Raw genomic sequence first — 15,410 nt, forward strand, 5'->3', positions numbered from 1 at the left:
TGAATCTAAGACTGAAAATAAATAAAAAATCTGAAACTGATAATAGACATCAATAATATCTGATATCTGCATATATCTAACAACACATGTGGCAACATGGTAAATTATGGTAAAAAAAAAAATGTTTTTTTTATATCTACCATGGTACTGAATGGTTAACACGATCATAATCTATATACAGTACATTCTAAATTTGTAAGATCACTAATAAAATAACTAATGCATTAATTCTTACAAAAACCATGGTTTTACAAGCCACTCAAAGTTATTTTGAAGAATACAACAGTACAGGTCCAAAAAACAAAAACAAACAAAAAACATTGTATTACTGTTATCACATCCAAAAAATATGGCAATACCAGAGTATATTGCTACACAAATTAAATGTCAAGCACAGCAATCAGGCATTCCTTTAAAACAATAGAGAAACATGAAGGTCAAACACATTAACTAACAACGTCAGCTCAGTGACTCAACAACAACATCATGAAGCAAAACCAAGAAAACAACAATTCGGGCCAAAGAGTCAAACTAAAAATATTCACTCTGCCCTTGTCAAAGACAAAGGGAGCATTAATTTGCCCTGTTATTATTTAGAGAGGGCAGGAGGAACAAACCTGAGCCCGTTGTGACCCTGCCACAGTGTTGCAACTTGTTCTAGAGGGATGCCAGCAGAAGGCAGCACCATATGCCTTCAGCCTCGGGCCCGATGCTCTTTCTGCAGCCTAATACGCCTGTCAGGAGACGTTACTGTCACAAATCCTCTGTTTTTCCACAACGTGTTTTTAATAAACACTTTTTTTTTGTTCTCTATTGCTAGCAGAATTGTCCTCAGAGATTCCACTTAGAAGGTCAGAATTAGGTTCTACTGTACTGACAGCATCATTATTTTAAATTATTTTAAAATTATTTTTAAAAGCAGAATCTTTGTGTATGCGTGTACACACACACATATACATACATACATATATATACACACACATACATATATATACACATACACACACACATACACACAATTTGAAATAAAGAGTCTGCTTCAACTAAGCCTGGCGTAAACAGCATCACGCAAACTAGCATCAAGTCAACTTCCACACTTCCTCTCGTCACAGGCCACAGGCAAGTTTGGTCCGAGTGGGGCTGACCTTGCCGTTTACTACAAATGACACCCCGCTTCATCCACAACGACTAGGGTTTAAACTCAACCAGAGACTAAAACGCTCAATAAATCAGTGCTTTCAGCCAACAACATTCTGTCATGCCTTTAAATTGAAAAAAGGGTGAAAAAACATATCAGCAATGATAATATCAGCTAAGCATACAATTAACAATTTCAAGGGCATTTGTACTGAGATAAGATGCTTATGGGTGATTTTAATACCTCTTCATAAAGGTCATGTGATATCATTCGTGTGAAAGAGCACCGTCACAGTCAAAAGACAAGAGTTGGGGATTATATTCAAGGAAAAAAAAAATTCACCAAAAAAACATCAAACAAAAGGTCTAGACTGAACATAGTAACCTCAGACTGAAAAGAAACATTCCGTTAGTCAAAACATTACACATTTAAATTGATCAAATAAGCATAAAAATTACATCTACAGACAAACAATGCTTTAAAACAACAAAAAAACATTTCTTATTTCTAGTAGCTGACCTCAAAGGAAACACTCAGTGTCTTAGTTACTGAAGCACACCAGACGTCATTAGGATGATGTGGATAATTACAGCACATAAGACCTCTTATGCATGTAATACAGTCTTTTATCCAGAGAAGTCAATCTCTGCGAGGCTGACAGCTAGCAGCATATGATCCCGGTAAACAAATACTTTCACACGGCACAAAAGTGCCATTAAAGGCCAGAACTGTCAACACAAATTCCACTCTTGCGAGAGGAAAGGAAAGGGAGGGGGGAAAACGAAAACCAAAAAAAAAAAAAAAGAAAGACTTGATCACCTCTGGTTGCCTTAACATGCATGGAGGTTGTCATGGAAACATTTCTGTGAGGTTAGCATGGATACAAACAGAAGGCTTTCCGGCTTAATTGCCATTAGAGTTTTATGACCCTGTTTAGAGATGTATATTAAAACACACACAGGGTAATATGCCGCTTATTGTGATAAGGCGAATGAGAACTAACAAAAAACCCTCAAAACACCTTAACTTTAAGTTCAGGTGTGCATTTTTTTTTTTTTTTTTTTTTGTTAGACTCTATATGAAAGAATGAAATTCATGATTTCAAACAATGAAACAGTCCCACCCACATGACTCTCGATACGAATAAAGGCTCAACCAGCTCGCAGTGGCATCTTAACTCAGACAAATGATTTTATTTTACTCAATGCACACACATTAATCTTAAAAGGATGTGTCTTTCTCCTTTTAACGCGAAGCAGAGCATCGCACACACCCCAGCCGATGATGAATGCCGTAATCAGGCTGTGACTACAAAAACATCGGGATCATTCGAATTTAGGCCCCTCTTTCCTGTCGTGGGTCAGCCGTGCCTCCCTCCCTCCACGTGTCGTACGTAAAACATCACGCTCATTGAAACACTGCTAATTAAAATCACCTGGGAAGAATTGCGTGGGGCTAACAAAGGGCCGGGCTTCACGTTACAGAGCACGTCTGGAGCTGCCGAGGTGTGTGTGTGTGTGTGCTTGAAATTTTACTACTGCTATTACGGCCTCTTTGAAGCGACACAGCATTGAGTGACGAAGCGGCGTGATGCACACCTGCACAGCTGCCAGAGTGAAACTGAGGTGCTTCTGCAACCAAAACTCTCAGAGCTAATCACAGCCATGATAGGAGCTGTAATACTATACACCTTGTGTATAGTAGTGAAAAAAAAAAAAAAGTGTCATGTACCCTATTGATTTAGTCCCAGATCCCTTGAACCCACTGAAACTGTTCTGGCAGTAGATGTAGAGTCTTAAGAGGAGTGCTGTCCATTAACACTCCAATATATCAACCTTACCGTCCTGACACTCACCTCTCCTGTGAGCAGCTCCAAAGCAAGGAAGATTTCACTCTGGATTATGGAAATGGAGCAAGCAACCATGGTAAGATTAATGTTAACCTTGATAATAATAATAATAATAATAATAATAATAATAATAATAATAATAATAATAAAATCTACTATAAATGATTTATGATCTTTATTACTGTTTGAGTGTGTTACTTCTTAAATACTACATATATAATAATAAATATCACTTTCTATACAGTATTTTTTACACTTCGTGATAATCTGACAATTCTAAATTTTATGCGAAAGCACACACCTCAAAAAATAACAAAACTAAATTATTAAACAGACTACTGCAGGAGTGCATTACAATTAATAAGTTAGCTCATTTAATTTAAATTTTTTAGAAGCTTGCAAAAAATTAAAAATTATAAACCTATAAAACACTCATATTGATAATAACTGTACAAACAGTAAATGTATTGAAATCAATTATAGATCATGTAACGTTACATTTCTCCAGATGTTTACAATTGATGCCGTAATGCATGAACTCAAACCGTTTACTGTTAAATAGAAATTGTGTTGCTATTTTCAATAACAAACTAATGCATACTAACGTTTCACAAATAAACACAAGAAAAGTTGCTTAGCATAAAAAGACGTGCAATAATCAAATATGCCAAAACTGTCATTGGAGGTTTATTGTTTATAAAGACAGAATCACAGTACTGACTTCTCCCGAACTCTCTAACAACACAAACACTGTCAAAACAACAAATAAACCATCCGACAGGCACTAAACAAGCCGTCCGCAACTTCTCAGTGAAGTCAAACTCGTATGAAAGGCATAAACGTCAAAAACTCACCAAAACAAGCGAAAGCACCTCCTTCGCGGTTGCAAAGTTTGGCGTGTTTACGAGTCAGTGGTTTAAAAAAGCGCTAAAAAACAAACGCACAACACGCGCTGTTGATATTCCTCCGCTCGGAGTTGCGAGACGCTGCTGTCTTCAGTCAGTGTGCTGCTGTTATTACCGATGCAACAGTAAAAAAACGCCCGAGTAACACCGACTCCTGTTTGAATGCGCTCGCATGACGCGCGACGCGAAGCGGCGGCTTGTTTTTTTGTATCTCGATTCAATACATCGCAATGTATCGGTCGAGTTTGGTGGGGGGGACTAGCTTATTAGAATGCAGGGAGGCACTAACGCGGACGAGCTTGTTGTTATTTTTTGGCGTACTGCGACCCCACGTGACGTCATGTCCACCTGCCGGGTAAACAATACAGTCATTAGAAGTTAAAGGAGTTTGTTTTGTTTGTCGAGTCCCTTAAATACACTAATAAGAAGAATGCAATATCAGTAGTTTCATCTGCTGAAGAGAGCAGTAGAGATAAGGAAGAGGAATGTGGCGTGCTATCATTTATTTTCTCCTTCTTTTGTTTTTTACTCACTTTTTAATTTTTTTTTATTAAATTGTAATTCCTATTTATCTGTGTTTGTGATCAATACATATTTATATATTATATTGTTTATTATGAATAAATAAAATGAAACCAGAAATAAATAAAGTCATTAAAAGTGTAATTTCTAAAGGTTGAGCATAGAATCTGAAGATGTGTGCTGGAAACAAAGGAACAACCGAGAATTATTTTGCTTAGTTGAAAAATGTTTTGTGTGATTTCTTTCTTTTCTATTTCCTTAATTGTTTAACATAAATTCAGGCTTTATTTTATGTTATTTTAAAATAACTTTTAAAAAAATTTGAGCATGAAATGTATTAACACTTGCTTCAGTTCACACACCCCAGATTCATTTAAATGCACCTTAAGCAAAACATCTTTAGATCATCAGCAGTCTTTTTTTTACATTTTCATTGTGATGAAATATTATTTGAGTTATCAACATATGTTGTGAAATAATGTTTGCTTTTGAACATTTACGTGTTTGAATTACTGTAGCTCTTTGGTTGATACACATACTGTAATGGTGATTTATGCATCGTATGTGAACTGTAACTGTGTGCTACTGCCTTGAAATTTTCAAATGAATAAAACGGGGAAAATTATATTTGGATCAAAGATTGATAAAATCACAAGTCTCCCTTTGTGAATTAATTATTCTTGCCTCTGTCTGAATTTACTATCTTCATTACCTATTGTGGTATCAAAAACTACCTGTATTAAATATGAAATTTGTATAAAGGATGGATATATTTATTTGAAAATCATCAAAATATTGTTCATGCATATTTATATAAATGCACTATATAGCAGATTTTCACTTAGTTTTATTATAACATTTTAACACTTCCAAAATCTGACAACAAATATCTGCCAGATGTCTGCAGAGGTGTTAGGAATGTTGTGTTAATTGATCAGAAATAGAATATTTGATGCCTTCGTTTCACCACATGCATGCCATTTAAATAAAAGATTTAATTAAGAAAATGCACCATTTCATGAGTTTTATCACAAAGAAATCAAAAACGTGCATTTTCTATTAGGATTTTAAGGGAGGAAAATCGTTTTGAGAAGACTGCGTGAAACATAAGGGTTTGCTGCCACCTACTGGAATGTTTTGGAATTCACTTTTGAGTCTTGAAACAGTGTGCACACAACTTTGGTTAGATACTCCCACCTAGTGGTCAGCTGTGAAAGTGCACAAAAACACTGAAAGCAAACCCAGTTTTCTGGAATTCACAACTCACAAAGATCTATATTGAATAAATAACTATACAATAAAGGACAAAAGCACATATAAATAAAATAAAAGGTTTACATTTTTATAAATTAATGCAGTAAAAAAATAATTTCAGTCCTTCATCTCTTGGCTACAGTATATAAAACATACAGTTTATTGGACACAAACTGATCTTGTGTGACACTATGTGCAATGGCAGAGCAGGTTGTCACAACAGGGTAAGTTGTCACAATGGGAACCTACTGATCACTGATAATTATTTGATAAAATGCTTTAGTTCTGAAATATGAGATAATATCTGAATGTAATAAAAGCCATCTTAATGTGCATTTAAAATATATTACAGACCGAAGGTCTTTTCAACTAAATTAAAACAGTATAACTAATAAGATAAAAATAAAAAACACAGTTAAAACATAAACAATAAAATAAAAATTTTGGCCAGAAGAAAAAATAATTGAATGATTTATATAAACTGTAAAAAGAAGAAAAGAAAAAAAAAGAAAGAAAAAAAATCTCAACCTGACATGTTATCATTATATCATTTGAATGTAATGGCAGTGTGGTTATTATTGTGCTCACTTGAAGCAGACATAAAAAAAACACTGCAAAACTTAGTTTGAAGAACAGAATTCACAAAAATGTGTCTTTATTCTGTAGGCAGTTTCATCTAGGTGTTTGAAACCAATATGCAGGGAAAAAACCAGAAGCATTTAAAACTTATAGTGACTTTGATATTGCCCATTAAGTCAATTTCCCACCTGACAACTCTCTTCTACATTTCCAAACAGAAGCATTGTGTTTTTTCGTAACACATACACATATATAATTCAAAAGCATTTAATCGAAGCTACCAGGTTCAGCAGAGTTCAGCAGATGACATGAACACATCGAAGTGTCCCACGTCGACCAGACACTGGTGACCAGGAAGACCAGCATAGTTGGGTAGCACCCGCAGCTATTTTTAAGCCTGGCAACTACACAATGTTCAGCTGCAACCTGACGCTCTGTGCCTAGTCACGTTATAAGTGACGGTTTCAGCCGGTTGGTGTTGTACTCTCAGACTTTACCCATCCAGCATTACCCAGGCTTGTCTGGGGAAGAGCTTGTACTCTCCATGGTCTCCTGCAACCTACAGCCTCCAATATATAGTCACTAGACAATGAAAAACAACAAGACAAATGTACAATTGGAGAAAACGGTGGACAGGGCATTAGAAGGATGCTCTGGAGATGAATCTGAGGAGGTGGAACCCGAGCCCCCACTGGTAGCCATACGAAGAAAGGTGTCATTTGCGGATGCCTTCGGTCTGGACCTGGTTTCTGTGAAGGAGTACAACAACCGGGATTCATCAAGGCTGGATGCAGATGGGAGAGAGGGTGGGGAATATTACATCTCATGCCTCTTCAATGTCCCAGGGTTGCACCAGGACATGGAGGTGAGGCTTCAGCAGCAGAAGCTGGAACTGGAGCGCATCGAACTGCTCCCTGGATCCACCACGATCCGGGGCATGGTTCGTGTGCTTAATCTCTGCTTCTACAAGGCCGTCTACGTCCGTGTCACTCTGGACGGCTGGCAGAGCCACTTCGACCTGCTGGCAGAGTACATGCCCGGGTCCAGCGATGGCGAGGCCGACTGTTTCTCATTCCACCTCGCGTTGATGCCTCCGTTCCAGGTCGAAGGGTTGCGGGTGGAGTTCTGTCTGAGGTACGAAACTGCTGTTGGTACGTTCTGGGCCAACAATGGAGGGACGAACTACATTGTCTTCTGCCACCAAAGACGAAGAAAAAGTGATCTGAAAGAGAAAGAGAGTGGAAAGGAGAAGTTGGTAGAGGAGAGTAACCAAAAAGGTATCAGGAGCTGCCTTAAAACAATCAGGTGGGGAACACTGCAGAAACACACACTAGAAGCATCTCTATTACTCATACTAAGTGTTTAGGGATGTGAACTTTGGTGTATAACTCAGATGTGTTGCTACTTTTACCAAGTAATCACACTTCTAGTCTTAAAAGGATAGTTCCCCCAAAAATGAAAATTCGGTCATTAAATTACTCACCTTTGTTCATCTTTAGATCACAAATTAAGATATTTTTTATTAAATCAGAGCGCTTTCTGACCCTCCACAGACAGCAATGTAACTAGCATGTTCAAGGCCCAGAAAGATAATAAGGACATCGATAAAACAGTCCATGTGACATCAAGGGTTCAACCATCCGAGAAAACAAAAAGAGTGACTTCATTCAGCCATTTCTTCTCTTCCGTGTCAGTCGATGCACGTTCACGAGAGTTTTGCTGATCACACAGCCGGTCTGATGTAGAACCCAGATGTGCTTGTTTGCAAGCAGAGGAATGCACACGGATAAACGTAACATGGAAGAGAAGAAATTGCTGGAAAAAGTCACTATTTTTGTTTTCTTTGTGCAGAAAAAATATACTCGTAGCTTCATAATGTTACGGTTGAACCACTGCTGTCACGTGTACTATTGTTATGATACCCTTGCTATCTTTCTGGGCTAAAATATGTTTCAGCTGATCTGCTGTCTATATGCAGTGTCAGAAAACTCAAATGTAGACTTCATTTCCCAATAAAACTAGATGTATTTCTCTGGTTGTCCAATCAAGCACTCTGTTTTGAGAGATTGTATGTTTGAACATATGGTCGGTGAGTGTAATTGAAAGCCTGCCTTATATTTACAGTAAAAAGACCTACTCGGAGGCGACACCTGCAGAGGAGAGTGGTGACATCTCAGGTGGGTTTCTTATGTGGAGATCTGGGAATGAGGAACTTCGATTCTGAAGACCAGTCTGAGGTTTGTTTGTTTTTTCCAGAACAAGTCACACCCAAGACCGGGCATACCAGGGAGAACAAACCAGAGAAAGAAGCAGGAATCAATTCCTGCAAATCCCTTAAGGACTGCTGCAAATCTCTGGTAGGGTCAGAGGTGCAGAGAAAACAACATTTAGAGAGGTAGTTCGCCCGTGGTTTGGGGCGGGGTTTGCCGGTTTGTGGTTTACTGATAAATATACAACGTTATTGTGGGAACAATCTCTTTAAATGCAAAGCAGTAACTTATAAGTAAGAAGAAATTGATGCATTTTATAACATTATATTCCACTGAATAAGTGACTCTTGTTACAAACATGCCATGGCTCTTTTTTGACAGGTGGATCGTCGTAGGAAACGTCAAGCTGCTCGTTTGGCTCGCGTGAAGGACTACTTCGCTCAGGGAGCAATGGAAACCCAGTTGGGATGTAATTCCAACACAGATGAAAGTACAACATCCATCCCAAAGCTGTCTATACCAAACAGAACTGACTTGCCAGTTGTCCACAGCCGACAAGGATGCAGTATGGACACACCACCAATACTTATGTACCACCAGGTCCCTTTGCCTTCTCTGGATTGGGGCAGTACCACAACAACACCCCCCCAAGCAAACCCTCCAGATGTCTGTAGTAAAACAAGACATCAGGTTGAAGATCACCTAGCCATATCTGCTTCTGAGGCCTGGGAAACTTTTCTTAACAGCACTGATATGCAGCACCAAGTATGTGTTCCTCCAAAGTCAGAAGTTTTAGTCCCAACGGAGGACAAGAGAGCTGAGGAAGACCACGGTGAAGAGTCTACTGACAGGATACTAATGGAAACTATCCAATCTGTTCCAATAGAGCAATCAAAGGATCTCATCACAAATCCTTCTAGAGATCAGGTTGTGGATTACCAACCAGTGAAAGAGCCAAGGGCTACTACCCTACCATGTTCTACCCAGGGATCGGAGCCCACAAGCGGTTCTTTGAGTCAAGACACGACCAAAGCTAACCCTAGGGACGAAACTCAAACCGCGCATGACACCGAGACTCAGAATTCAGAAGCCGGAGATGTAATCTCACCTGAAGAATGCACAGGCAGCTCCGACACCTCAAAGGTTAAAGAAAACACACACAGAGCGGTCAAAGGCACCCTGACATTTACGGGGATCATGGACGTGCCACTCGCAAATAGACAGGCCGAGGGATCTTCTTCAGAATGGAAGGATATAAATAAAGATGCTAGCGAGGAGCAGGTGGAAATGAGGGCGTTCTGTAGAGAACTACATGAAGAGGACACGGAAAGCGGTAGAAAAGGACAAGATGAGACAACTACGGATCACAGCGCAGAAATACAAGGCAAGGCATTTAATGAGAACGAATTATGCACGTCGAGCAAGAGTTTTAACAAAGATAATACAAAGCTACTGAAAAACGAAAAAAAGAGGCATTTTAGGGCAAGCGAAGGACTTAAAATGAAGGAGCGACTGAATGAGACGACTATAGAAGCTGCTAGTGTTGAAGAGAATGAAATGCATTCAGAAGCGCTTATAGAGGACTCACGAGAAGTGGGTGACAATTGCACAGATGGAGAAAAGAAAGAGTTTGCCCCTACCCACATACCTACCTATCCAACAGTTAGCACTGACCCATCCAGGCACCTCCTTCGGTCAGCGTCTGCAAAGGAATCTTCTGCAGAGGAGGACTTTGAGCTTGGGAAGACCCTCAGAAACGTTCAAGAACCCCAGAAATTGGACGGAGAGGATGAACTCTCCACGCCATTACCCAGCATTCACCTGTCCTGGGTGGGCGGCAACAGCAGTAGGCTGTTGAGAGAATTCTGCTCGCTGGGTCACACGACCAAGGGTCTTGTGTATGCTCTTCTGTTTGTGATCTTCATAATGGCGTATCTGTACAACCTGCCGGCCTGCATGGCCCTCTATCTGTTTTCTCTGTGCTGGTGGTGCAGCCAGGGTATGAAGCAGTGTCTGGACGGGGCTGTCGATGTGGACTGACACCGGACAGGATGTTCTTGAAAGGTTCTGAGCAAGTTATGTGTGACGCTGAAATGAAAAGTGATTCTATGGGCCCAAAATCACTTGATAACATGAGATTTAGTAGGGCATTTTTGTTTCTTTCTTTCTTGTCACTTGTGTTTCCATTAAAAGTCCCATTTGAAACAGAAGTCTTTTAATATCATACTAAACTCTAATTTAGTGCTAATCCAATTTTATGATATAATTAAATGGCAAAACATTCTGATAATGTCAAAGGCAACAACTGCTTTCACAGATATATCTCCAAGATATACATTATATATAACAGTCTTAATGTCATGCATTGTTCCTTCTTAAGAAAACTTATCTTGTTTTAAAGATTTTTAGATATTTTAACTGGAAAATTACACCAAATATTTTTGGTGTAACACTTTAGTTCAGGGACCAATTCTCAATATTAACTAGTTGCTAATTAGCAAGTCTATTATTAACATATTGGCTGTTTATTAGTACTTATAAAGCACATATTCTGCATGAGCATATTCTACAATACATCCCTAATCCTAAACAATACATAAATTTGACTACCTCACTGACTATATTAATAAGCAGCAAATTAGGAGTTAATTGAGACGAAACAAAAAGTGACATGAAGTGATTCTACGGGCCCAAAATCACTTGACAAAATTAGGTTTTAAGAGGCATTTTTCTTTTTTCAGTTTTGTTCCCATTAAAAGTCCCTTTTAAAACAGGAGTCTTTTAATGTAATACTAAACTAAGCGAGAACTGCACCTTAAAATAAAGTGTGACATTTTTTGCAAACAAATGCATACACCTAAGCACAGTTTAATTGTGACTGTATCCAAAATATTTTTTCTTCATGAGCCTTAGTATTAAAAAGTGTCACAATGAACAATATTCAGTCCAAACCTTTGACTGGTGCTGTACCTTCATGTAATGTGTTACTGGGTTCATACAAAAGCACATTGAATGCACTGAGGACACAGCTGCATTTCATGTCTCTTTGGGGATGTGTGTGACTGACGTGACATTTCCTGCCAATCCCATCATATCTCTGTTCCCAGAAGAGAGAGAGAGAGAGATACGAGGGCTGGAGAACGGACAGGGCTTCTCGACCTTCTGATCTGTGAACATAACTCAAAGTAATTTATACTTAAAAGCCTCAAAAACAGTTTATGCACAAGTGAAAATCCCCTCATTTACTCACAATCATGTGTGGTGAAACGCAAAATGAGTTTGCAAGCTCTTCTCCATGCAATTACAACAAATGGAGACTTAAGCTTTAAAATGCCATTAAAACATCATAAAGAATCATAAAAGTAGTCCATATGTGAAATCTATAATGAGCCTAATTTACATAGATACATGGTGTGCTTGGGCTCAAAAGAATGGCACGATTTCTACGCCTCGTTGAACTAGATTATGGGTATTTAGTGAGACAGACTCATCATTTTGAGCTGATATACGACACTGTTTATTGAATTTGCCAGTGTGTTGGTCTTCGCATGTGCTTGTTTTAGTTGTGGGCAAATGCATTATCTCTGTTTATATGTGAGTGTGTAATAGAGATGTGTGTGTGTGTGTGTGTGTGTTGCTGCAGTCATATGATCCAGTCTACTATGACTCTGACCTTTCGATGTTTGGCTGCTGACCTCATGTCCAGCTTGTGCTGTAAAGAAAGTGCAGACATTCATAGTTGTACTGTTCTTAATGCCTCTGTTCAAAATGTATGTAACTATTATTAAGAGCACTAAAACCCTTATAATTACGAAGCTAAGAATTATATACGTATTTATTCACACATAAGATATAAGACTGAATAGGGGTAAAATACTATAGTGAACTCAATGAATACTTGTCCTATTATATATGCTTACACTGCTGAAAAAAATAAGAATATGCACCATTTGCGGTTTTAAAATGCAGTTTGCATTGACCAACTTCAAAACAAACAGGATCATTGAGTCTTTCCTGTGTGTTTCCATTGAGCTCAGCACAGTTTGTTATGAAAGTGAAGAGGAGGAACACGATATTCCCAAACCCCACTCCCAGATGAAAGACACGTAGGCCACGCGATAAATGTTGCTGCGATCACATGAGGGATTTTTTTCCGAGGCGTGAATACTTCAGATGTTTCATGCATGCCTGCTTTGCAGTTAATTATGTCTTACGTGTTGGCACCCTTTCCTTTTTCTCTTTCGTTCTTTCTGAAAGTACAAGCATCTTAAAGCTGATTCTAAATGTTGGTGAGCTATACCAATCTGCATGTAATGTCAAATTTTGTGCCAACTTCATGAACAAACATACCCTTATCAAAATTAAAGTTAATTTCAATCTAAATCACTGAAAGCCATATTATATTTTTATTAAGATTTTAACTTTTATAAAATAATTTTTTATTATTTTTATTTTTGTATTATATTTTTATTTTATCTGAAGCACCTTTAATTTTTTTATAATTTTCTTATTTATTTTAATTTCATTTTTATTAGTATTTTCATTTTGTACTTTCTTTTTATTTTATAATTTGTTTGTATTTTATTTGTACTTTCTTTTTTGTATGTAGTTTGTGCCTTTTTTATTTATGTGTGTTGTTGTTGTTTCTTTCAAATTTATTTGCACTTTATTTTTTAAGTACAATATTTTATTTTATTTTATTTTTGCATTTTATTATACATATCTTTTTTTTTTTTTTACTTATTTTATGGACAAAGTAGGGTTGCAGCCACTAGATGGAGCAACAGCAGCACTTTTACTCCTGACAGCTCAAACTGGAATAAAGCATTCACTGTGACAGATTGAGCTGGGTCAAACACTCAGGCAGCAGTGAGTGAAAGCCAATGAAATGAAGCTGCCACGTAGAACATCGTAATATAAACAATTACTGACTGAATATGTTTGTTTTGGGGACAGAAAAGCTAGCATTAGCTCATTGGTAAAACAGAGCAGGCTCCCTGACACATGATGGCAGCACATACCACTGAGACCTGTCTTGCTTTCTCATATAAACACACGCACACACACATAAAACATATAAAGCACACAACACAGTCATCTGTCTTCTCGCACGTCCAAGCACAGAATCTGGGTTACATCCTGGGTATCCCAGGAGGCCAAGTGCTCATACATCATTATTGAAACATCCCAAGCTCCTGAGGACGGATCACACATAGCTCCTAACGCTCTCTAATCTCTCTCTCTCTCCCTCTCTGGGTTACGTGTGAGCTTGCCAAGTAACCTCATCCCTCCCTGTACACATTTATATAGTGTTATGTATGTTATCAAGAGGATGTAGAGCGGCGTTCTGCAGACTCTGCAGAAACTGGAAACTGCAGAAGCAATCAAGTTAAACGACTGTCCCTTCATGCTATTCACAATAACACAACTTTTGATAAATAACCACCGTTGCTAAGTTTACATGCACTCTAATGATTCATTAATAATTTGACTAATACTGCAATCAGAATAAAAAGCCATAATGTGGCTTGAGAAGGTAGGTCATAACTGAACAAAAAAACCTCTAAAACCACTTAACCAGACCAGTTAAGACCAGCAAAACATCTTAGTCAGTTTAAGAAAGTTTAGGATCTGACTAATTTGATTCAACAGAGCAAAATCTCTTTGCAGTTGCAATCTGACTGACAAAGGTGCTACAGATCTCAACATAACACCGGGAAAAACATCTTAAACCTGCCTAAATTGTTTCACTGGTCTTAGCTGGTCTCCATGTTTTAGAGAGGTTTGGGGCACTTTTCAGCCAATCAGATTGGGAAACTAGATGGGTGACCATCTAAGATCATTATAAACTAGCTAAGACCAGTAGGACCATCTTAGGCTGGTTCATGACCTTGTCAGCAGTTTAAATCTTAAAATATATCTTAAAATGTTAAGATTAAGGGTTGAAATCTGATTAAATTGACAGAGGAGTTATAACATGGAAAGAAAACATTTTAAACTGGCTTAAACTGGACTGCTGGTATTAGCTGGACTCGTTGGCAGGTTTTAGAGAAGTTATGGGGGCTTTCCAGCTAATCAGGAGGGAGCTAAATGGGAGACCTGATAGACAACCAGCTAAAACCATAATAGACCAGGGGTGTGTTTCCCAAAAGCATTATTGGCTAACTTTGGTCATTTTTTCCATTGAGCTCTATTGGTAACCATGGAACTTGCGACCATAGTTGATTTTGGGAAACGCACCCATGACTGTTTTAAGATGACCTTAGCAGCAGGGTAAACTTTAAAATCTTAACATCTCTAGATTCAGGATTGCAGTCTGATGAAACTGGTTTTTAAAAACTTTTTTAGCAGGGTAAATATTAGGATAAAGCATTTAATAGATTCGGAATCTGCATTCAGACTTCAAATTGATGAAAACAGACATAAATTATCTCATGATGCTTCTTACCCATTAAGTCTCTATTCACTTTGTACTATCAGTTACTCAACTGAAGCTTGTCTGTCACACAGATCCAAAACCATCTGAACTCCTTGAGGTCAGAGCTAAGAATGAATAAAAGACGAAAGAGAGAGATAGTGAGGGAGGAGAAGTGTTGTAGAGAAGTGTGTCCATGGACACCTAGGGGCTTCTGTGGTGCCCTGGTGGCGCTGGCTCCAGTGGATGAATCACGATGAGGTGTCGTCTTGTGCTCAATGCGAGAAGACAGGGGTTGACCTGCGTTGCTCTCTCCCTCTCTCTCTCTCTCTCTCTCTCTCACTCATTCTTTTTCCTCCTGCGGTTTGTCACAGGGCCAGTCTGGACAGCCACTCATCCTGAGCCAATCACTTCAGTTTGTTTTCATGGTAATTAGTCATCTGTGAGTTCACAACAGAATGCAATCAGCAGTGTGCGTGTACCGCGACCCCAGATACCTCGGCAGCAGTCTATACCAATTAGTGAAGTGCCAAGATGA

General features: G+C 38.4%; 2 protein-coding genes across 3 annotated transcripts in view; one reads left to right on the plus strand and one right to left on the minus strand.

The window, feature by feature from the left end:
* The window catches only part of LOC127956739 (forkhead box protein P2), a 101,268-nt gene extending 97,111 nt beyond the window's left edge, over window positions 1–4,157 (minus strand). The window contains exon 1 of one of the 2 annotated variants that reach the window (XM_052554909.1): window positions 3,842–4,157. The gene's annotated coding sequence lies outside the window, so the exon portion shown is untranslated. The remainder of the gene's footprint in view (window positions 1–3,841) is intronic. The other variant, XM_052554910.1, reaches the window with a different exon arrangement.
* Window positions 4,158–6,639: 2,482 nt separating this feature from the next.
* LOC127956212 (uncharacterized) lies at window positions 6,640–12,843 on the plus strand. Its single transcript, XM_052554000.1, has 4 exons — window positions 6,640–7,552; window positions 8,372–8,424; window positions 8,504–8,604; window positions 8,839–12,843. Exons 1-4 carry the CDS (start codon window positions 6,837–6,839, stop codon window positions 10,495–10,497), a joined length of 2,529 nt encoding a protein of 842 aa, XP_052409960.1. The 5' UTR covers window positions 6,640–6,836; the 3' UTR covers window positions 10,498–12,843.
* The last annotated feature ends 2,567 nt before the right edge of the window (window positions 12,844–15,410 follow it).

The sequence above is a fragment of the Carassius gibelio genome, chromosome B4 (genome assembly GCF_023724105.1).
Source record: "Carassius gibelio isolate Cgi1373 ecotype wild population from Czech Republic chromosome B4, carGib1.2-hapl.c, whole genome shotgun sequence".
NCBI lineage: Eukaryota > Metazoa > Chordata > Actinopteri > Cypriniformes > Cyprinidae > Carassius > Carassius gibelio.

Excerpts from the sequence above, each read along its gene's own strand:
- LOC127956212 (XM_052554000.1), top strand. The coding sequence starts at position 6,837 with ATGAAAAACAACAAGACAAATGTACAATTGGAGAAAACGGTGGACAGG. Across the intron at positions 7,553-8,371 it reads AGCTGCCTTAAAACAATCAG|TAAAAAGACCTACTCGGAGG; the intron begins GTGGGGAACACT and ends TTATATTTACAG. Across the intron at positions 8,605-8,838 it reads AGGACTGCTGCAAATCTCTG|GTGGATCGTCGTAGGAAACG; the intron begins GTAGGGTCAGAG and ends CTTTTTTGACAG.